At 69.7% G+C, this 22974-nt stretch overlaps 2 protein-coding genes across 3 annotated transcripts; one reads left to right on the plus strand and one right to left on the minus strand.

Annotated features, from left to right (window-relative positions):
• The first annotated feature begins 849 nt into the window (after positions 1-849).
• Positions 850-14328, plus strand: IGLON5 (IgLON family member 5). The gene is made up of 8 exons (XM_064504494.1): positions 850-997; positions 3366-3438; positions 5100-5332; positions 6738-6857; positions 9163-9294; positions 11148-11268; positions 12245-12396; positions 13518-14328. Exons 1-8 carry the CDS (start codon positions 937-939, stop codon positions 13613-13615), a joined length of 990 nt encoding a protein of 329 aa, XP_064360564.1. The 5' UTR covers positions 850-936; the 3' UTR covers positions 13616-14328.
• Positions 14329-15199: 871 nt separating this feature from the next.
• Positions 15200-22687, minus strand: ETFB (electron transfer flavoprotein subunit beta). 2 transcript variants are annotated; one of them, XR_010386950.1, is made up of 7 exons: positions 22557-22687; positions 21811-21969; positions 20911-21069; positions 17849-17911; positions 16159-16317; positions 15285-15611; positions 15200-15246 (listed from the first exon to the last, which is right to left on the minus strand). XR_010386950.1 is itself a non-coding variant. In XM_064504477.1 (6 exons), the coding sequence occupies exons 1-6, from the start codon at positions 22611-22613 to the stop codon at positions 15441-15443; spliced, it is 768 nt and encodes a 255-aa protein (XP_064360547.1). In that variant the 5' UTR covers positions 22614-22687; the 3' UTR covers positions 15200-15440. The 2 variants fall into 2 exon arrangements, 1 of the variants encoding a protein (XP_064360547.1); XM_064504477.1 differs by having other exon boundaries at positions 15200-15611.
• Between the last annotated feature and the right edge of the window lie 287 nt (positions 22688-22974).

Below are 22974 nucleotides of genomic sequence, written 5' to 3' on the forward strand. Positions count from 1 at the left end.
TCTCATTGGGCGGCGCCGCGGCGCAGTGCGCGCTCATTGGCTGCGGCGCCCCGGCCGCTCCCTCCCTCCCTCCCTCCCTCCCTCGCGGCGCCGGCCCCGCCCGCTCGCTGCTGCTCCCGCCCACCCCGCCTCGCTATTGGCGGAGGCGCCGCCGCTGGGCCCGCCCTCCGCTCGCCTCATTGGCGGCCCGCCCGCCCATCTCCCCGCCGCCTCGCCGGCTGATTGGCTCTCGTGCTTGATTGACGGGCGGGCGACGGGAGCCCCGCAGGGACCCGGCCGGCGGGGGCGGGACGCGGCGCTGCCGGGCGACCGCGGGGCCGCCATCTTGGGGCCCGTCGCCATGGCGACAGCGGGGCCGCCGCTCCTGGGCCTTGCGGGGGGGGGGGGAGGTGACGTGAGCTGACGCGAGGTGATGTCACCGCCGCGGCGTCTCGATGATGTCACCGTGGCAGCCTGCGGCGCCCTGTCGGCCCCTCCCCGCAGCAGCAGCTGTGCTGACGTCACGCTGGGAGGTGATGTCACGCGCTGCCTGATGATGTCACGCACCGGGCGGGGGGGGGAGGGCAGCCGCAGTGCCTCCTGGGAGCGGCACCACCCCGGCCGGTGCCGCAGTGACGTCACGGGAGGGGGCGGGGCCCGGACGCCTGGATTCGCCCCCCTCAGAGGGGGGTGGGCACTGCGCATCCCCCGTGACGTCAGAGCTGCGGGGAGGGGAGGGGGGCCATCCCGCGGCGCCAGGCGGGGGCGGGGCCGCCCCGCCGGCCGCCCTTCCCTTATTGGCCGCCTCGCGGCGGCGATTTGCATGCGGCGCCGCGATTGGCGGCGGCGGCGGCGGGCCCCCATTGGCGGCGCGGCGGCGGCGCCGGGCGCGGGGCGGCGGGATTGGCGGGGGCGCGCGCGGCGGCGCCGCGGCGCGGGCGGGCGGCGCGCAGCAGCATGGCGGGCGCGCGGCTGCGGCGGGCGCTCGCGGCGCTCGCGGCGCTGCTGGCGGCGCCAGGTACCGCGCGCCGGGGGGGGGGGTATAGGGGGCTATAGGGGGGTTCTATAGGGGGTGCATGGGGGGCTATAGGGGATGCATGGGGGGGCTATAGGGGGGTATGGGGGGCTCTATAGGGGTGCATGGGGGGGCTATAGAGGGGGTTCTATAGGGGGTGCATGGGGGGGCTATAGGGGGCTATAGGGGGGTTCTATAGGGGGTGCATGGGGGGCTATAGGGGGCTATGGGGGGTTCTATAGGGGGTGCATGGGGGGCTATAGGGGGTGCATGGGGGGGTTCTATAGGGGTGCATGGGGGGCTATAGGGGATGCATGGGGGGGTTCTATAGGGGTGCATGGGGGGCTATAGGGGATGCATGGGGGGGTTCTATAGGGGGTGCATGGGGGGCTATAGGGGATGCATGGGGGGGCTATAGGGGGCTATAGGGGGGTTCTATAGGGGATGCATGGGGGCTGCAATGGGGGTGCTATAGGAGGCTATAGGAGGCTATAGGGGATGCATGGGGGCTGCAATGGGGGTGCTATAGGAGGCTATAGGAGGCTATAGGGGATGCATGGGGGCTGCAATGGGGTTGCTATAGGGATGCTATAGGGCTGCAATGAGGCTGCCATGGGGGTGCTATAGGGAGCTATAGGGGGTGCAACTGGGGTGCTATAGGGCTGCAATGGGACCGCAATGGAGATGCTATGGGGGTGCGATGCAGGTGCTATAGGAGACTATAGGGGGTGCAATGGGTGTGCTATAGGGGGTTCCATGGGGTGCTATAGGGGGTGCAATGGGACTGCAATGGGGCTGCAACGGGGGTTCTATAGGAGGCTATAGGGGGTGCCATGGGGTGCTATAGGGGCTGCAATGGGGCTGCAATGGAGATGCTATAGGGGTGCGATGGGGGCACTATGGGAGCGCGATAGGGCTGCAATGGGGGGCTATGGGGGCTATAGGGGGTGCAATAGAGGTGCAATGGGGGGCTATAGGGGGCTATAGGGGGCTATAGGGGGTGCAATGAGACTGCAATGGGGTTGTAAGGGGGTGCTGTAGGGGTGCAACAGGGCTGCAGTGGGACTGCAGTGGGGGACGTATAGGCTGCTATAGGGGACACAGCGAGGCTGCAATGCTGTGCCGTGGGGGCTGCAGCGGGGGTGCTATAGTGTTCTATAGGGGCTGCTATGGGGGCTGCAGTGGGGCTGCAGAAAGGTGCTCTAGGCGTGCAATGGGGCCGCAGTAGGGGTGCTATAAGGGGCTATAGGGGCTGCAGTGGGGGGGCAGCAGGAGGCTATAGGGGCTGCACTGGGGCTGCTATAGGGGCTGTGATAGGGGTGCACTGGGGCTGCAATGGCATGCTATAGGGGATGCCGTGGGGGTGCTATGGAGACTGCAGGGGGGATCCTATAGGGGATGCCATGCGGGTGCTATAGGGGGTGTGATGGGCTTCCTATGGGGGTGCTATAGGGGTGCAATAGGGTGCCATGGGGGGGCTATAGGGCTGCAGTGGGGGGCTATAGGGTTCTATAGGGGTGCTATGGGGTGCTATAGGGTGCTATGGGGGTGCCATAGGGTGTAGTGGGGGGGCAATGGGGTGCTATAGGGGTGCAGTGGGGGGCTATGGGGGCTATAGGGTGCCGTGGGGGTCGACAGGGTGCTCTGGGGGTGCTATAGGGGTGCAGCGGGGGGCTATAGGGGGCCATGGGGGGGCTATAGGGGTGCTATAGGGTGCTGTGGGGTGCTATAGGGTGCAGCGGGGGGGCATTGGGGGGCTACAGGGGTGCTATAGGGGTGCAGTGGGGGGCTACAGGGTGCTATAGGGTGCCATGGGGGTCTATAGGGGGCCATGGGGGTCTATAGGGGGCCGGGGGGGGGGCCACTGCGTGCGTGACCCCGCGGCCGGCACACGCGTGTGCTCACATGTCAGGGCCCCCCCCCCGCCCCCCCTTCTCCTTCAAACCTCCTTCACCCCCCCGCCCCGGGGGGCCCAGGCGTCCGGGCGCTCCCCTCCCCCCTCTCTGCAGACCCCCCTCCCCCCCCCCCCGGGGGGAAGCGAACCGCGAAATTGCGCCAGGGCGGCTCTGCGCAGGCTCCGGCCCCCGGACGCCTGGGCCCCCCGGACGCCTGGGCCCCTCCCGGACGCCTGGGCCCCCCCCCGGACGCCTGGGCCCCCCCGGACGCCTGGGCCCCCCCCACGGATGCCTGGGGCCCCCTGGACGCCTGGGCCCCCCCGGACACCTGGGTCCCCCCCCGGACGCCTGGGCCCTTCCCGGATGCCTGGGCCCCTCCCAGACTCCTGGGCCCCCCTGAACACCTGGGTTCCCCGGACACCTGGGCCCCCCCGGACGCCTGGGCCCCTCCCGGACGCCTGGGCCCCTCCCCGCAGGGCTCCTGGCGCTGGAGTACCCCCCGACCGCTGACAACTACACCGTGTGCCAGGGTGACAACGCCACGCTGAGGTGAGCGGAGGTCGCCGGACGCCTGGGCCCCCCCTCGGCCCCGGGGCGGCTGGGTGGGGGGGGTGGGGGGATCGGAGCCCCCCCCAGCGGGACCCTGCCCCCGAATGGGACCTGTGGGGCGGGAGCCGTGGTGGGACCCACCAGCCGCCGCCGCGACGAGACCCCCATGGTGGCACCTGCCGTGGGACCCCCGTGGTGGGACCCGTGTTGGGATCTCCATGGTGGATCCTATGGTGGGATCTCCATGATGGATCCTGTCATGGGATCTCCATGGTGGATCCTATGGTGGGATCTCCATGATGGATCCTGTCATGGGATCTCCATGGTGGGACCTGTGATGGGATCTCTATGATGGGACCCGTGGTGGGATCTCCATGGTGGGACCTGCAATGGGACCCGTGGTGGGATCTCCATGATGGATCCCGTCATGGGATCTCCATGGTGGGACCTGTGACGGGAGCCGTGTTGGGATCTCCATGGGGGGACCTGCGATGGGACCCATGGTGGGATCTCCATGGTGGATCCTATGGTGGGATCTCCATGGTGGGACCTGTGATGGGATCTCCATGATGGGACCCGTGGTGGGATCTCCATGGTGGATCCTATGGTGGGATCTCCATGGTGGATCCTGTCATGGGATCTCCATGGTGGGACCTGCGATGGGACCCGTGGTGGGATCTCCATGATGGACCCTATGGTGGGGTCTCCATGGTGGGACCTGTGATGGGATCTCTATGATGGGACCCGTGGTGGGATCTCCATGGTGGATCCCGTCATGGGATCTCCATGGTGGGACCTGTGATGGGAGCCGTGTTGGGATCTCCATGGGGGGACCTGTGATGGGAGCCGTGGTGGGATCTCCATGATGGATCCCGTCATGGGATCTCCATGGTGGGACCTGCAATGGGATTGCCATGGTGGGACCCGAGATGGATCCCGTCATAGGATTGCCATGATGGGACCGTGATGGGACCCGTGGTGGGATCTCCATGACGCCTCCTGTCATGGGATCTCCACGGTGGGACCAGTGATGGACCCCATGGGGAGATCTCCATGATGGATCCCGTCATGGGATCTCCATGATGGGACCTGTGACGGGACCCACAGTGAGATCTCCATGGTGGGCCCCATGGTGGGATCTCCATGGTGGGACCTTCAATGGGACCCATGGTGGGATCTCCATGATGGATCCTGTCATGGGATCTCCATGATGAGACCGCGTTGGGATCTCCATGATGGATCCCATCGTGGGATCTCCATGGTGGGACCATTGATGGACCCCATGGTGGGAGCTCCATGACGGGCCCCGTGGTGGGATCTCTCTCCATGGTGGGCTCTCTGTGATGGATCCCGTCATGGGATCTCCATGGTGGGGCCTGCGACGGGACCCGTGGTGGGATCTCCATGATGGATCCCGTCATGGGATCTCCATGATGGGCCAAATGGTGGGATCTCTCTCCGTGGTGGGATCTCCATGATGGATCCCGTCATGGGATCCCCATGGTGGGGGCCTGTGACGGGCCCCATGGTAGGATCTCTGTGATGGATCCCATCGTGGGCCCTCCACGTCGGCCCCCCCCCCCCCCGTGCCGCGGTGGCCCCCCCGGGCGCCGTGTGGAGCTGGCGCGGTCCCCCCCCCCCCATCCCCCCCCCCCCCGCAGCTGCGCCATCGACGCCGAGGTGACGCGGGTGGCCTGGCTCAACGGCTCGCACATCCTCTACGCGGGGGGGGACAAGTGGTCGCTGGACCCCCGCGTGCGGCTCCTGGCCCACAGCGACGCCGAGTTCGCCGTGGCCATCGCCGCCGTGGGCCCCCACGACGAGGGCCTCTACACCTGCTCCTTCCAGACCCCCGCCCGGCCCCACACCGCCCACGTCTTCCTCATCGTCCACGGTCCGCCCCCCCCCCGCCGGGGACGCCGGGGACGCCGGGGACATTGCGGTCATCAGGGCCATTGGGGACCATCAAAGACACTGGGGTCATCAGGGCCATCGGGGCCATTGGGGTCATCGGGGCCATTGGGGACCATCAAAGACATTGAGGCCATCAGGGCCATTGGGGACTTTGGGGTCATCGAAGACATTGGGGCCATTGGGGACATTGGGGACCATCAAAGATATTGGGGTCATGGAAGACATTGGGGCCAATCAGGCCATTGGGGACATTGGGGTCATGGAGGACATTGGGGCCATCGGGGACATTGGGGTCATCAGCGACATTGGGACCATCAGGGCCATTGGGGACATTGGGGTCATCAGGGACATTGGGGTCATCAGGGCCATTGGGGACCATCAAAGACATTGAGGCCATCAGGGACTTTGGGGTCATCAGGGACATTGGGGTCATCAGGGCCATCGGGGCCATTGGGGTCATCGGGGCCATTGGGGACCATCAAAGACATTGAGGCCAATCAGGACATTGGGGACATTGGGGTCATGGGGGACATTGAGGCCATCAGGGACATTGGGGCCATCGGGGCCATCAAAGACATTGGGACCATCAGGGACATTGGGGACATTGGGGCCATCAAAGACATTGGGACCATCAGGGACATTGGGGACTTTGGGCTCATCAGGCACATTGGGGTCATGGGGGACATTGGGGTCATCGGAGACATTGGGGTCATGGGGGACATTGGGGACTTTGAGGCCATTGAAGACTTTGGGGTCATTGGAGACATTGGGAACATTGGGGTCACTGATGACATTGGGGTCATGAGGGCCATAGGGGCCATTGGGGTCATCGGAGACATTGGGGACATTGGGGTCATCGAAGATATTGGGGACATTGGGGTCATCAAAGACATTGGGGTCATCAGGGACATTGGGGACACTGGAGATGTTGGGGCACCTGGGGCCTCTGGGGCTACTGGAGGTCATTGGGGGCAACTGGGGCCATCAGGGACATTGGGGACATTGGGGCAACTGGCGCTATTGGGGACATCGGGGTCGTTGGGGCACCTGGGGCTACTGGAGGTCACTGGGGGCAACTGGGGCCATCAGGGCCATTGGGGACATTGGGGTCACTGGGGCTATTGGGGGGGTCATTGGGGGCAACTGGGGTCTTTGGAGGTCATCAGGGGGCAACTGGGGCCATTGGGGGGGGCAACTGGGTCTACTGGGGGGCAACTGGGGCCACCAGGGCCATTGGGACCGTTGGGGACACTGGGGGACGTCGGGGGGGCACCTGGGGGGCCAGTTAGGAGCAGGGGGGCAGGGAGGGGGCCCAGGCGTCCGGGGGGGGGGTTGTGGGCGGAGGGGCCCAGGCGTCCGGGCCAGCGGGACCCCCCCCCCCCCAGTGCCGGCGCGCATCACCAACATCTCGGCGGCGGTGACGGTGGACGAGGGCAGCGACGTGACACTGCTCTGCCTGGCGGCCGGGCGGCCCCCCCCCGCTGTCACCTGGCGCCAGCCCTGGGGTACGGGGACATGGGGGACATGGGGGACACGGGGACGTGGGGGGACATGGAGGGACATGAGGGGACATGGGGGACATGGAGGGACATGGGGGGACATGGGGGGACATGGAGGGACATGGAGGGACATGGGGGGACATGGAGGGACATGGGGGGACATGGGGGACATGGGGGACATGGAGGGACATGGAGGGACATGGAGGGACATGGGGGGACATGGGGGGACATGGAGGGACATGGGGGACATGGGGGGACATGGAGGGACATGGGGGACATGGGGGACATGGGGGACATGGAGGGACATGGGGGGACATGGAGGGACATGGAGGGACATGGGGGACATGGGGGACATGGGGGACATGGAGGGACATGGGGGGACATGGGGGACATGGAGGGACATGGGGGGACATGGAGGGACATGGGGGGACATGGGGGGACATGGGGACATGGAGGGACATGGGGGGACATGGGGGACATGGAGGGACATGGAGGGACATGGGGGGACATGGGGGACATGGAGGGACATGGAGGGACATGGGGGGACATGGGGGACATGGGGGACATGGAGGGACATGGGGGGACATGGGGGACATGGAGGGACATGGGGGGACATGGAGGGACATGGGGGACATGGGGGGAGATGGAGGGACATGGGGGACATGGGGGGACATGGGGGGACATGGAGGGACATGGGGGGACATGGAGGGACATGGGGGACATGGAGGGACATGGGGGGACATGGGGGGACATGGAGGGACATGGGGGACATGGAGGGACATGGGGGACATGGGGGACATGGGGGGACATGGGGGGAGATGGAGGGACATGGGGGACATGGGGGACATGGAGGGACATGGAGGGACATGGGGGACATGGGGGGAGATGGAGGGACATGGGGGACATGGGGGGACATGGGGGGACATGGGGGACATGGGGGGAGATGGAGGGACATGGGGGACATGGGGGACATGGGGGGACATGGGGGGACATGGAGGGACATGGGGGACATGGAGGGACATGGGGGGACATGGAGGGACATGGGGGACATGGGGGGAGATGGAGGGACATGGGGGACATGGGGGGACATGGGGGGACATGGAGGGACATGGGGGACATGGAGGGACATGGGGGGACATGGGGGACATGGGGGACATGGGGGACATGGGGGACATGGAGGGACATGGGGGGAGATGGAGGGACATGGGGGACATGGGGGACATGGAGGGACATGGGGGACATGGGGGGAGATGGAGGGACATGGGGGACATGGAGGGACATGGAGGGACATGGGGGACATGGGGGGAGATGGAGGGACATGGGGGACATGGGGGACATGGGGGGACATGGGGGGACATGGAGGGACATGGGGGACATGGAGGGACATGGGGGGACATGGAGGGACATGGGGGACATGGGGGGAGATGGAGGGACATGGGGGACATGGGGGGACATGGGGGGACATGGAGGGACATGGGGGACATGGAGGGACATGGGGGGACATGGGGGACATGGGGGACATGGGGGACATGGGGGACATGGAGGGACATGGGGGGAGATGGAGGGACATGGGGGACATGGGGGACATGGAGGGACATGGGGGGACATGGAGGGACATGGGGGGACATGGGGGGACATGGGGACATGGAGGGACATGGGGGACATGGGGGGAGATGGAGGGACATGGGGGACATGGAGGGACATGGGGGGACATGGGGGACATGGGGGGACATGGAGGGACATGGGGGACATGGGGGACATGGGGGACATGGGGGGACATGAGGGACATGGAGGGACATGGGGGGACATGGGGGACATGGGGGACATGGGGGGACATGGGGACATGGGGGACATGGGGGGACATGAGGGACATGGAGGGACATGGAGGGACATAGGGGACATGGGGGAACATGGAGGGACATGGGGGGACATGGAGGGACATTGGGGGACATGGGGGGACATGGAGGGACATGGGGGGACATGGGGACATGGGGGACATGGGGACATGGGGGACATGGAGGGACATGGGGGGACATGGAGGGACATGGGGGACATGGAGGGACATGGGGGGACATGGGGGGACATGGGGGACATGGAGGGACATAGGGGACATGGAGGGACATGGGGGACATGGGGGGACATGAGGGACATGGAGGGACATAGGGGACATGGGGGGACATGGAGGGACATAGGGGACATGGGGGACATGGAGGGACATGGGGGACATGGGGGACATGGGGGGACATGGGGGATATGGAGGGACATGGGGGACATGGAGGGACCCCGGTGACCCCCTGTCCCCCCCCGGCAGCGGGGCCCCCCCGCGAGGGCGAGGTGCTGGAGGTGGCCGCCATCCGCCGGGGCCAGGCCGGCCGCTACCAGTGCCAGGCGGCCAACGGGGTGGCCCAGCCCGACACCCGCTGGGTCCCCGTCACCGTCAACTGTGAGCGTCCTGGGGGGGGGGGGACGGGCCCATCACCCTGGCATCAGGGCTGGGCCCATCGCCAGGGCGTCAGGGCTGCCCCGGGGATGGGGACGGGGTCGAGCCCATCACCCTGGCGTCAGGGCTGCATCAGGGACGGGCCCCTCACCCTGGTGTCAGGGCTGCACCGGGGTCAGGGACGGGCTGCGCCAGGGCTGGGCCCATCGCCCCGGTGTCAGGGCTGCTCTAGGGACAGGGACGGGCCCATCACCGCAGCGTCAGGGCTGCGTTGGGGGGGGGGGGGAAACGAGCCCATCGCTCTGGTGTTGGGGCTGTGTCAGGGAGGGGCCCATCACCCCGGCGTCAGGGCTGCACCAGGGATGGGGCTGGGCCCATCACCCCAGCGTCAGGGCTGCGTCAGGGCTGGGCCCATCGCCAGGGTGTCAGGGCTGCCCCGGGGATGGGGATGGGGTTGAGCCCATCACCCCGGCGTCACGGCTGCTCTAGGGACACGGAGGGGCCCATCGCCCTGGCGTCAGGGCTGAGCCCATCACCCTGGCGTCAGGGCTGCTCTAGGGACAGGGATGGGCCCATCACCGCGGCGTCAGGGCTGTGGTGGGGACAGGGCTGGGCCCATCACCCTGGTGTCGGGGCTGCTCCAGGGTTGAGCCCATCACCCCGGCATCGGGGCTGAGCCCATCACCCCGGCGTCAGGGCTGCATCAGGGATGGGCCCATCACCATGGTGTCAGGGCTGCGTCAGGGCTGAGCCCATCACCGTGGCGTCAGGGCTGCTCTAGGGACAGGGCTGAGCCCATCACCGTGGCGTCAGGGCTGCGTTGGGGACGGGGTCGAGCCCATCACCCCGGTGTCACGGCTGCTCTAGGGACACAGAGGGGCGCCTCACCCTGGCGTCAGGGCTGAGCCCATCGTCCTGGCGTCAGGGCTGCTCTAGGGACAGGGACGGGCCCATCACCCCGGTGTCAGGGTTGAGCCCATCACCCCGGCATCGGGGCTGAGCCCATCACCCCGGCGTCAGGGCTGCATCAGGGACGGGCCCATCACCATGGCGTCAGGGCTGCACCGGGGTCAGGGACGGGCCCATCACCCCGGCATCGGGGCTGCGCCAGGGACAGAGACGGGCCCATCACCCCGGTGTCAGGGCTGAGCCCATCGCCCCGGTGTCGGGGCTGCTCTAGGGACAGGGCTGGGCCCATCACCCCGGCGTCAGGGCTGCACCGGGGATGGGGACGGGGTCGAGCCCATCGCCAGGGCGTCACGGCTGCTCCAGGGACACGGAGGGGCCCCTCACCCTGGCCTCAGGGCTGGGCCCATCACCGCGGTGTCTGGGCGGCCCCGGGTCTCCCCCCCCTCCCCCCCCCCCGGCTCCCAGCGCAGCCCTGACGCCCGGGTGAGGGGCTCCCAGCACAGCCCGGGGCCGGGGGGGGGGGGGCGGCTCATTCAGGGCAGTTTTGGGGGTCCCGGGGGGGGTTGGGGGGGGTGTACAGGGGGGTGGGGGGGGCCGGGGTGACCCCCCCGTGCGGCCTGGGGGGGGCGGGGGGGGGTTTGGGGGGGTGTACAGGGGGGTGGGGGGGTCTGGAGGGCCGGGGGGGCGGCGCGTTGGGGGCGGTTTTGGGGGTCCCGGGGGGGGTTTGGGGGGGTTGTACAGGGGGGTTGGGACATTGGGGGTGACCCCCCCGCGCCCCCCCCAGACCCCCCCAGCATCAAGGAGGCGCAGGGGGCCCGGCCCCCCCCGGGGCAGCGGCGGCGGGGGGGGGTGGTGCTTTCAGGGCAGTTTTGGGGGTCCCGGGGGGGTTTGGGGGGGTTGTACAGGGGGGTTAGAGGATTGGGGGTGACCCCCCCGCGCCCCCCCAGACCCCCCCAGCATCACGGAGGCGCAGGGGGCCCGGCCGGCCCCGGGGCAGCGGGGGCTGCTGCGCTGCGGCGCCCTGGCCGAGCCCCCCCCGGCCTTCGAGTGGTTCAAGGACGAGCGGCCGTGAGTGGGGGCTGGGGGGGGGCGGGGGGGGGGCTATGGGGGGGGCTGGGGGTGCTATGGGGGGCTGGGGGGGTGCAATGCAGTGCTATGGGGTGCTATGGGGTGCAACGAGGCGTTTTGGGGTGCGAGGGGGCATTTTGGGGTGCAACGAGGCGTTTTGGGGCATTTTGGGGTGCGAGGGGGCGTTTTGGGGTGTTTTGGGGTGCAACGAGGCGTTTTGGGGTGCGATGGGGCATTTTGGGGTGCAACGAGGCGTTTTGGGGTGCGAGGGGGCGTTTTGGAGTGCGTGGGGGTGTTTTGGGGTGTTCTGGGGTGCGATGGGGTATTTTGGGGTGCGACCGGGCATTTTGGGCTGCGAGGGGGTGTTTCGGAGTGCAGTGGGGTGTTTTGGGGTATGAGGGGGCGTTTTGGGGTGCGATGGGGCGTTCTGGGGCGTTTTGGGCCATTTTGGGGCGTTCTGGGCCGTTTTGGGCCGTTCCAGGGTGTCCCAGGGTGCGACGGGGTGTTTGGGGGCATTTCGGGGCGTTTTGGGGCGTTCTGGGGTGTTTTGGGACATTTTGGGGCGTTTCAGGGCGTCCCGGGCCGTTTCGGGGCGTCCCGGGGTGCGACAGGGGGGCGACGGGGTGTTTGGGGGCATTCTGGGGCGTTCCGGGCCGTTTTGGGGTGTTTCGGGCCATTTGGGGGCGTCCCGGGGCGTTTTGGGGCGTTTCGGGCCGTTCTGGGGCATTTCGGGCCATTTCGGGGCGTCCCGGTCCGTTCTGGGGCGTCCCGGGGTGCGACGGGGGGGCGCCGGGGTGTTTTGGGGCGTCCCGGGCCGTTTCGGGCCGTTCTGGGGCGTTTCGGGCCATTTTGGGGCGTTTTGGGGCGTTTCGGGCCGTTTCGGGCCATTGTGGGGCGTTCCGGGCCGTTTTGGGGCGTCCCGGGGCGTTTTGGGGCGTCCCGGGGTGCGACGGGGGGGCGCCGGGGGCTCCCGCAGGCTGCTGGGGGGCCGCGAGGGGCTGCAGATCCGCACGGAGCGAACGCGGTCGCTGCTGCTGGTCGCCAACGTCACCCGCCGCCACTACGGCAACTACACGTGCCGGGCGTCCAACGGGCTGGGCAGCGCCGCCGCCGCCCTCCGCCTGCTCCGTGAGTGCGGGCCCAGGCGTCCGGGTGCCCCCCGCGGGGCCCAGGCATCCGGGAACCCACCCCCGAGGGGCCCAGGCGTCCGGGAACCCCCCTCCACAAACTGCCCCGGGGCCCAGGCGTCCGGGAACCCCCTCGCGGGGCCCAGGCGTCCGGGAACCCCCCCACATACCACCCCGGGGCCCAGGCGTCCGGGAACCCCCCTCCAGAAACCGCCCCAGGGCCCAGGCGTCCGGGTGCCCCCCCGCGGGGCCCAGGCGTCCGGGAACCCACCCCCGAGGGGCCCAGGCGTCCGGGAACCCCCCCACATACCACCCCGGGGCCCAGGCATCCGGGTGCCCCCCACGGGGCCCAGGCGTCCGGGACACCCCCCCAGGGCCCAGGCATCCGGGAACCCCCCTCCAGAAACCGCCCCGGGGCCCAGGTGTCCGGGTGCCCCCCACGGGGCCCAGGCGTCCAGGAACCCCCCCCGGGGCCCAGGCGTCCGGGAACCCCCACATACCACCCCAGGGCCCAGGTGTCCGGGTGCCCCCCGAGGGGCCCAGGCGTCCGGGAACCCACCCACCCCGGGGCCCAGGTGTCCGGGAACCCCCTCACGGGGCCCAGGCGTCCGGGCACACCCCCGCGGGGCCCAGGCATCCGGGAGCCCCCACACACCACCCCAGGGCCCAGGCGTCCAGGTCCCCCCCCGGGGCCCAGGCGTCCGGGACACCCCCGTGGGGCCCAGGCGTCCGGGAACCCCCCCACACACACCGTCCCAGGGCCCAGGCGTCCGGGACCCCTCTGCAGGGCCCAGGCGTCCGGGAACCCCCCCCCCACACAAACCGCCCCAGGGCCCAGGCATCCAGGCACCCCCCCCCCGGGGCCCAGGCGTCTGGGTGCCCCCCCCACAAACCGCCCCCCCGCGGGGCCCAGGCGTCCGGGAACCCCCCCACACACACCATCCCAGGGCCCAGGCGTCCGGGAACCCCCCCCCCCCACAAACCGCCCCGGGGGCCCAGGTGTCCGGGTCCCCCACCCCCACGGGGCCCAGGCGTCCGGGCTGCCCCAAGTCACACCCCCACACACACCCCTCTGCCCCCCCGAGGGGCCCAGGCGTCCGGGTGATCCCTCCCCCCCCGCAGATCCCGGCTCCTTGGACAGCGCGGCCCCCCTGGGCCCAGCCCCGACCTTCGGCCTCGCCGCCGCCTTCATCATCGTCACCTTGACGACGACGCCGTGACGGGGCCGGGCCCCCCCCCGGACACCTGGGCCCCTCCAGGACGCCTGGGCCCCTTCCAGGACACCGGGGCCCCCCCCGGACGCCTGGGCCCCTCCCGGACGCCTGGGCCCCTTCCAGGACACCGGGGCCCCCCCAGATGCCTGAGAGCGCCCGGACACCTGGGCCCTTCCCGGACGCCTGGGCCCTTCCTGGATACCTGGAACTGCCCCAGACACCTGGGCCCCTCCCGGACGCCTGGGCCCCTCCCGGACGCCTGGGCCCCCCCGACCCCCACACTGTGAGCGACCGGAGCCCCGGCGGGACCCCGACGTTGGCGTGACGTTGGCGTGTGCGAGCCAGCCGCATCGCCCCCCCCCCGCATCCGTGAACTGTGCCCCCCCCACACGCCCCGGGAGGCTCCGCCCCCCACACGCGTGTGCTTAGCATGTGCCGTCCGTGTCTGCCCCCCGTCCCGCGTCTGCGTGTTCCCCCCCCCCCGGGGCCGTGACACGCCAAGCGCACGCGTGTCCCCCCCGGGGTCCCTGCCCCCCCCGCGACACGGGTCGTCACGCGTGTGCGGGGGGGGCCCTGCACGCCGCCGTCTTCCAGGGCCATTTCGGGCCCGTTTCTAGCGGTTTTGGGTCTTTTCCAAAATCCATGAGGGCCCCGGGGGCCCCTCCCCCCCCCCAGGCCCCGTTTTCCAATAAAATCATGGAAAAGCAGGAAACGAGCGTGGGAAAGTGGGAGAAACGGGGGGAAACGGGGCAAAACGGGGCGGAAATGGGGGAATGGGTCAAAACAAGGGGAAACAGGGCAAAAGGGGGCAAAACGGGGGGAAATGGGGCAAAACGGCAAAACAGGGAAACAGGGCAAAATGGGGCAGAAATGGGGTGGAAATGGGGGAAATAGGGCAAAATGGGGGAAATGGGACAAAATGGGGAGAGATGAGGGAAAATGGGGACTAAACGGAGGGAAACGGGGCAAAATGGGGGGAAACAGGGCAGAAACAGGGGGAAACGGGGCCAAACAAGGAAAAAAGAGAGACGGAAATAGGGGGAAAAGAGGGAAAACAGCGAAAATAGTCTGAAACTGGGAAAAGGGGGAAAAGGAGGAAGGAAAATTGGGGAAAACTGGGAAAAAGAGACAAAATGGGGAAAAATGGGGAAACAGAGAAATATTAACGGGAGGAAAATGGGGGAAAACTGGGGAAAATGGGGGAAAACTGGGGAAAATGGGGGAAAACTGGGGAAAATGGGGGAAAACTGGGGAAAATGGGGGAAAACTGGGGAAAATGGGGGAAAACTGGGGAAAATGAGGGAAAACTGGGGAAAATGGGGGAAAACTGGGGAAAATGGAGGGAAACTGGGGAAAATGGAGGGAAACGGAGAAAACAGGAAAAAAGAGAAGGAAAAATGGGGGGAAACGGGGTAAAAATGGGGAAAACGGCACGTCGGGAATGGGGGAAAACGGGCAAAATGGGCCGAAAGGGAGGAAAACGGGAGGTGGAGGAAGGTGGGGTGGCCCCGCCCACCAGGCCCCGCCCCCAGCCGCTGGCCCCGCCCACCCCAAGGCCCCGCCCACCCCAGACAGAGCAGGGACAACTGGTCAACCCCAATGGTTTTATTGGGGGGGCCTGGACCCGTCCCGGACGCCTGGGCCCCTCCTGGACATCGGGGCCCGTCCCGGACGCCTGGGCCCATCCCGGACGCCTGGGCCCCCAGGCAGGAAGGCACTGGGATGCTCACGTGTGCAGAGCCGGGCTGCAAGGCACTTGGTCGCCTGGGCCCCTCCCGGACGCCTGGGCCCCTCCCGGACGCCGGGGCCCCTCCCGGACGCCGGGGCCCGCTCAGAGGCGGCCGCTCTGGCGCAGCTGGGCCAGCAGCTCGGCGGTGGTCTCCAGGCGGCGGCCGGGCTGCCGGGCCGGGGGCTCAGCCAGCGCCAGCACCCGCAGCCCCGAGCCCAGCGTCACCCCCAGCTCCGCCGCCGTCGTCTCCTCCAGCCGCTTCTTCTTCGCCTTCTGCGGGGACACGCGGCGCCGCGGGCCCAGGAGTCCGGGGGGGCCCAGGCGTCCGGGCTTCCCCCCCCCCCCCCCCAATGCCAGGAAGACCAGGGGATCCCTCCCCGTCCCACCCAGGGAACCAGGGGGCCCAGGCATCCGGGGGGGCCCAGGTGTCCGGGAGGGGCCCAGGCATCCGGCAGGGACCCAGGCATCTGGGGAGGGGCCCAGGCGTCCGGGAGGGGCCCAGGCGTCTGGGGGGGGGGGCCCAGGCGTCTGGGGGGGGCCCAGGTGTCCGGGAGGGGCCCAGGTGTCCCGGGGAGGGGCCCAGGTGTCCAGGAGGGGCCCAGGTGTCCGGGAGGGGCCCCAGTGTCCAGGAGGGGCCCAGGCATCCGGCAGGGACCCAGGCATCTGGGGAGGGGCCCAGGCGTCCGGGAGAGACCCAGGTGTCCTGGGGAGGGGCCCAGGTGTCCTGGGGGGGCCCCGGTGTCCGGGTGGGACCCAGGAGTCTGGGGAGGGGCCCAGGCGTCCGAGGGGCCCCGGTGTCCGGGGGGGGGGGGTCGCTCACCATGATGGCGGGCAGCGTGGCGTAGCGCGGCTCGTTGAGGCGCAGGTCGGCCGTCACCACGGCCGGCAGCCGCAGCCGCAGCGTCTCCAGGCCGCCGTCCACCTCGCGCTCCACCCGCACCGCCCCGGCCTCCACCGCCACCCGCGAGGCGAACGTCCCCTGCGCCCCCCCCCCCCCCCCGGCAGCGTCACCGCCGGCCCACGATGCACCGGGGCGCCCGGCCCACGATGCACTGGGGCGGCCCCATCCCATGATGCACTGGGGCGCCTGGCCCACAATGCACTGGGGCGGCCCCATCCCACCATGCCCTGGGGCACCAGACCCATGATGCACTGGGGCATCCCCATCCCACCATGCGCTGGGGTGTCATGGCCCACAATGCACCAAGACGTCCCCATCCCATAATGCACCGGGGCATCCCCATCCCACCATGCACCGGGGCGTCATGGCCCACAATGCACCGGGGCACCCAGCCCATGATGCACCCGGGCAGCCCCATCCCACAATGCACCAGGGCATCATGGCCCACAATGCACCTAGACATCCCCATCCCATAATGCACCAGGGCATCCCCATCCCACCATGCACCGGGGCGTCATGGCCCACAATGCACCAAGACATCCCCATCCCATAATGCACCAGGGCGTCCCCATCCCATGGTGCACTGGGGCGTCATGGCCCACAATGCACCGGGGCCATCCCATCCCATGGTGCACCAGGGCAGCCCCATCCCACAATGCACCAGGGCACCACGGCCCATCATGCCCCAGGTCCCCCAGTGTCCCATGATGCCCCAGGTCTCCCTGGGTCCCCCCCCATGTCCCATGATGCCCCTGGGCACCTGGGCCCTGCCCCAGTTTCCCAGGATGCCCCAGGCCCCCCCCGTATCCCACAATGCCCCGGGCTCCCCCAAGCCCCCCTCCAGCATCCCATGATGCCCTGCCCCCCCATGTCCCCCCCGTATCCCATGTTACCCCGTGTCCCCCCCCCCGTATCCCATGATGCCCCATGTCCCCCCCGTATCCCATGATGCCCCGTGTCCCCCCTGTATCCCATGATGCCCCGTGTCCCCCCCGTATCCCACAATGCCCCGGGCTCCCCCAAGCCCCCCTCCAGCATCCCATGATGCCCCGTGTCCCCCCCCCCGTATCCCATGATGCCCCGTGTCCCCCCCCATATCCCATGATGCCCCGTGTCCCCCCCGGTATCCCATGATGCCCGGGGCCCCCCCCCGTATCCCATGATGCCCTGGCCCCCCCCCGTATCCCATGATGCCCCATGTCCCCCCCCATTTCCCATGATGCCCCATGTCCCCCCCCGTATCCCATGATGCTCTGGGCCCCCCCCGTATCCCATGATGCCCTGGGCCCCCCCGGTTTCCCATGATGCCCCGTGTCCCCCCCCCATATCCCATGATGCCCTGGGCCCCCCCCGGTATCCCATGATGCCCTGGGCCCCCCCCCCCGTATCCCATGATGCCCCGTGTCCCCCCCATATCCCATGATGCTCTGGACCCCCCCGGTATCCCATGATGCCCTGGGCCCCCCCGTATCCCATGATGCCCCGTGTCCCTCCCCCCGTATTCCATGATGCCCCATGTCCCCCCCCATTTCCCATGATGCCCCGTGTCCCCCCCCCGTATCCCATGATGCCCTGGGCCCCCCCGTATCCCATGATGCCCCGCTCCCACCTGGGGCCAGTCCAGCAGCGCCGCCAGCATCTGCCCCGTCTGGTTGCAGTCGTCGTCGATGGCCTGGGGGGGGCGGGGGGGACACGGGACACGTGGGGACACGCGGGGACACGCAGGGGACACGGGACACGCCAAGGACACGCAAGGACATACGAGCACATGGGACACGCCAGGGACACGCGTGATGGGGACACGGGACACGGGACACGCAGGGGACACGCAGGGGACACGGGACACGTGGGGACACGCAAGGACATACAAGCACACGGGACACGCCCGGGACACGTGTGATGGGGACACGGGACACGTGGGGACACGCAGGGGACACGGGACACACCAAGGACACGCAAGGACATACGAGCACACGGGACACGCCCGGGACACGCGTGATGGGGACACGGGACACGTGGGGACATGCAGGGGACACGCAGGGGACACGGGACACGCCAAGGACACGCAGGGGACACGGGACACGCCAAGGACACACAAGCACATACGAGCACACGGGACACGCCCGGGACACGCGTGATGGGGACACGGGACACGTGGGGACATGCAGGGGACACGCGGGGACACGGGACACGCCAAGGACACGCAAGGACATACGAGCACACGGGACACGCCCGGGACACGCGTGATGGGGACACGGGACACGTGGGGACACGTGGGGACACGCAGGGGACACGGGACACGCCAAGGACACGCAAGGACATACGAGCACACGGGACACGCCCGGGACACGCGTGATGGGGACACGGGACACGTGGGGACACGGAGCCCTTACCCCCCCCCGGGCTCTCTAGGGGCTGGGGCACCTCTGTGGGGTCTGAGGGGGGTCTATAGGGGCTGGGGGGCCTGGGGGGGGGACCATGGGGTCTATAGGGCCCGGAGGAGCTGGGCGGGGTCCATAGGGGCTGGGGGAATCCATGGGACCTATAGGGCCAGGGGAGTCTTTAAGGCCTGGGCAGCGCTATAGGGCGGGGGGGGGTCTCTATAGGGCTGGGGGGGGCTCTATAAGGGCCAGGGGAGTCTATAGAGCCCAGGTGGGGGTCTTTATAGGGCCAAGGGGTCTCTATAGGACTGGGGGGGTCTGTATGGGAGGAGGCAATAGGAGCTGGTGGGGTGTCTATAGGGCCAGGGAGGTCTCTATAGGGCCCGGGGGGACCTATAGGGCCTGGGGAGAGGGTGTTTAGGGCCCGGAGGGATCTATAGGGGCTCAGGGATGGTCTCTATAGGGCCGGGGGGGTCCATAAGGCCCAGGGGGGTCTCTATAGGGCCCAAGGGGGGGGTTCTATAGGGCCAGGGGTGTCTCTATAGGGCTGGGGGGGTCTATAGGGGGTCCACAGGGGCAGGGGGGGTCTATAGGGACCCAGAGGGGTCTATAGGAGCCACAAGGAGATTCTATAGGGGCCTGGGGGGCCTCTATAGGGCTGGGGGGGGCCCATAAGGTCCAGGGGGGTCTCTATAGGGCCCAAGAGGGGGGTTCTATAGGGCCAGGGGTGTCTCTATAGGGCTGGGGGGGGTCTATAGGGGGTCCACAGGGGCAGGGGGGGTCTATAGGGACCCAGAAGGGTCTATAGGAGCCACAAGGAGTTTCTATAGGGGCCTGGGGGGCCTCTATAGGGCTGGGGGGGGCCCCATAAGGCCCAGGGGGGGGGTCTAGAGGGCCTGGGGAGAGGGTCTATGAGGCCGGGGGGGGTCTATAGGGGGTCCACAGGGCTGGGGGAGGTCTATAGGGGGTCCACAGGGGCGGGGGGGGTCTATAGGGGGTCCACAGGGCCGGGGGGGGTCTATAGGGGGTCCATAGGGGCGGGGGGGGGTCTATAGGGGGTCCACAGGGCTGGGGGGGGTCTATAGGGGGTCCATAGGGGCGGGGGGGGTCTATAGGGGGTCCACAGGGCCGGGGGGGGGTCTATAGGGGGTCCACAGGGCTGGGGGAGGTCTATAGGGGGTCCACAGGGCCGGGGGGGGTCTATAGGGGGTCCACAGGGGCGGGGGGGGTCTATAGGGGGTCCATAGGGGCGGGGGGGGTCTATAGGGGGTCCACAGGGGCGGGGGGGGGTCTATAGGGGGTCCACAGGGCTGGGGGAGGTCTATAGGGGGTCCACAGGGCCGGGGGGGGGTCTATAGGGGGTCCACAGGGGCGGGGGGGGGTCTATAGGGGGTCCACAGGGCTGGGGGAGGTCTATAGGGGGTCCACAGGGCCGGGGGGGGTCTATAGGGGGTCCATAGGGGCGGGGGGGGGTCTATAGGGGGTCCACAGGGCTGGGGGAGGTCTATAGGGGGTCCATAGGGGCAGGGGGGGGTCTATAGGGGGTCCATAGGGGCGGGGGGGGTCTATAGGGGGTCCATAGGGGCAGGGGGGGGTCTATAGGGGGTCCACAGGGCCGGGGGGGTTCTATAGGGGGTCCACAGGGGCAGGGGGGGGTCTATATGGGGTCCATAGAGGCAGGGGGGGTCTATAGGGGGTCCACAGGGCCAGGGGGGGTCTATAGGGGGTCCACAGGGCCGGGGGGGTCTATAGGGGGTCCACAGGGCCGGGGGGGTCTATAGGGGGTCCACAGGGCTGGGGGAGGTCTATAGGGGGTCCATAGGGGCAGGGGGGGGTCTATAGGGGGTCCATAGGGGCGGGGGGGGTCTATAGGGGGTCCATAGGGGCAGGGGGGGGTCTATAGGGGGTCCACAGGGCCGGGGGGGTTCTATAGGGGGTCCACAGGGGCGGGGGGGGTCTATAGGGGGTCCATAGGGGCGGGGGGGGTCTATATGGGGTCCATAGAGGCAGGGGGGGTCTATAGGGGGTCCACAGGGCCGGGGGGGTCTATAGGGGGTCCACAGGGCCGGGGGGGGTCTATAGGGGGTCCATAGGGGCAGGGGGGGGTCTATAGGGGGTCCACAGGGCCGGGGGGGGTCTATAGGGGGTCCATAGGGGCGGGGGGGGTCTATAGGGGGTCCACAGGGCCGGGGGGGGTCTATAGGGGGTCCATAGGGGCAGGGGGGGGTCTATAGGGGGTCCACAGGGCCGGGGGGGGTCTATAGGGGGTCCATAGGGGCGGGGGGGGCACCTGCTTGCCGAGCAGCACCAGGTCGGGGCTCTCGCGCCGCGCCAGGGCCGCCAGCAGCCGGGCGACGTCCCAGGGGGTCAAGATGGCCGCCGCGGGGGGGGGCAGGGCCACCAGCAGCGCCCGGTCGGCCCCCAGCGCCAGCGCCGCCCGCAGCGTCTCCTGGGGGGGCCCCGGCGTCCGGGTGAGCCGCGGGGCCCAGGCGTCCGGGGGGGCCCAGGCGTCCGGGTGAGGGACACCCCCCCCCCCCCACTCAGGGGGACCCAGGGGTCCAGGTATCTGAGGAGGGGCCCAGGCGTCCGGGGAGACCCACCCCCACCCATGGGGACCCAGGTGTCTGGGAAGGGGCCCAGGCGTCCGGGAGGAGCCCAGGCATCCAGGAGGGGCCCAGGCGTCCGGGTGAGGGACCCAGGTGTCCGGGAGGGGCCCAGGCGTCCGGGAGGGGCCCAGGCGTCCGGGAAGGGGCCCAGGCGTCCAGGAGGGACCCAGGCGTCCGGGGGGGGCCAAGGTGTCTGGGGGGGGCCCAGGCGTCCAGGAGGGGACCCAGGTGTCCAGCAAGGGGCCCAGGTGTCCGGGAAGGGACCCAGGCGTCCGGGAGGGGCCCAGTTGTCCGGGAGGGGGCCCAGGAGTCCGGGAAGGGACCCAGGCGTCCGGGAAGGACCCAGGCGTCCGGGAGGGACCCAGGCGTCCGGGGGGGGCCAAGGTGTCTGGGGGGGGCCCAGGCGTCCAGGAGGGGACCCAGGTGTCTGGGAGGGACCCAGGTGTCTGGGAGGGGCCCAGGCGTCCGGGAGGGGCCCAGGTATCTGGGGAGGGGCCCAGTTGTCCAGGAAGGCGCCCAGGCATCCGGGAAGGGGCCCAGGCGTCCGGGGGGGGGCCCCGGCGTCCGGGGGGGGGGGGGCGCACCTGGCAGGCGGGGGGCCCCACGCTGACGGCCAGCACCTCGCGGGCGGCCCCGCGCTCCCGCAGCCGCACGGCCTCCTCCAGCGCGATCTCGCAGAAGGGGTTCAGCGAGTGCTTGACGCCCTCGCTCTGCACCCCGGCCCCGTCCGGCCGCACCCGCACCTGCGGGGGCCCAGGCGTCCGGGGGGGGCCCAGGCGTCCGGGGGGCCCAGGTGTCCGGGAGGGGCCCAGGCGTCCGGGAGCTGTGGGCGACCCCCCCACCCAGGGGCCCAGGCGTCCAAGCAGCCCAGGTGTCCGGGAGCTATTGGAGACCCCCACCCAGGGGCCCAGGCATCCGGGGGGGCCCAGGCATCCGGGGGGGCCCAGGTGCCCGAGGGGCCCAGGTGTCCGAGGGGCCCAGGCATCCCGGAGCTATGGGCCACTCCCCCACCCAGGGACCCAGGCGTCCGAGGAGCCCAGGCGTCCGGGGGGCCCAGGCGTCCGGGGCACGGCGTTAGCGTCAGGGGCCCAGGCGTCCGGGAGCTACAAGCAACCCCTCCACCCAGGGGCCCAGGCATCCGAGACCCCCCACCCCGGGGGCCCAGGCGTCCGAGGGGCCCAGGCGTCCGAGCTCCACGGCCTCCCCCCTCCCCCGCCGCCCAGGGGGGCCCAGGCGTCCGACCACCCCCCCCCCCGGGGCCCAGGCGTCCGGGGGGCCCAGGCGTCCGGGGGGGCCCAGGCGTCCGAGGGGCCCAGGCGTCCGGGCGCACCTTCACCGCGTAGTCGATGACCCGCTTCACCCCCACCAGCACCCGCAGCGCCGCCATGGCTCCCCTCCGGCCCCGCCCCCCCCCCGCCGCGCCCGCAGCCAATCGCCGCGCCGCTCCTCCCGGACACGTGACCGGGCGGGGCGGGGCCAAGCGGCAGAGGGGGAGGAGCGCGGTCTGCCCCGGGGGTCACCGGGGTCACGGCCAAGGGGAGGGGCCCAGGCGTCCGGGGGGGGCCCAGGTGTCCGGGGGGGCCCAGGCGTCCGGGAGGGGCCCAGGTGTCTGAGAGGGGCCCAGGTGTCCGGGGGGGGGCCCAGGCGTCCGGGAGGGGCCCAGGTGTCTGAGAGGGGCCCAGGTGTCCGGGGGGGGGCCCAGGCGTCCGGGAGGGGCCCAGGCGTCCGAGCTCGGTCCCGACTTTATT

Source organism: Dromaius novaehollandiae, unplaced genomic scaffold, assembly GCF_036370855.1.
Source record: "Dromaius novaehollandiae isolate bDroNov1 unplaced genomic scaffold, bDroNov1.hap1 HAP1_SCAFFOLD_111, whole genome shotgun sequence".
Lineage (NCBI taxonomy): Eukaryota > Metazoa > Chordata > Aves > Casuariiformes > Dromaiidae > Dromaius > Dromaius novaehollandiae.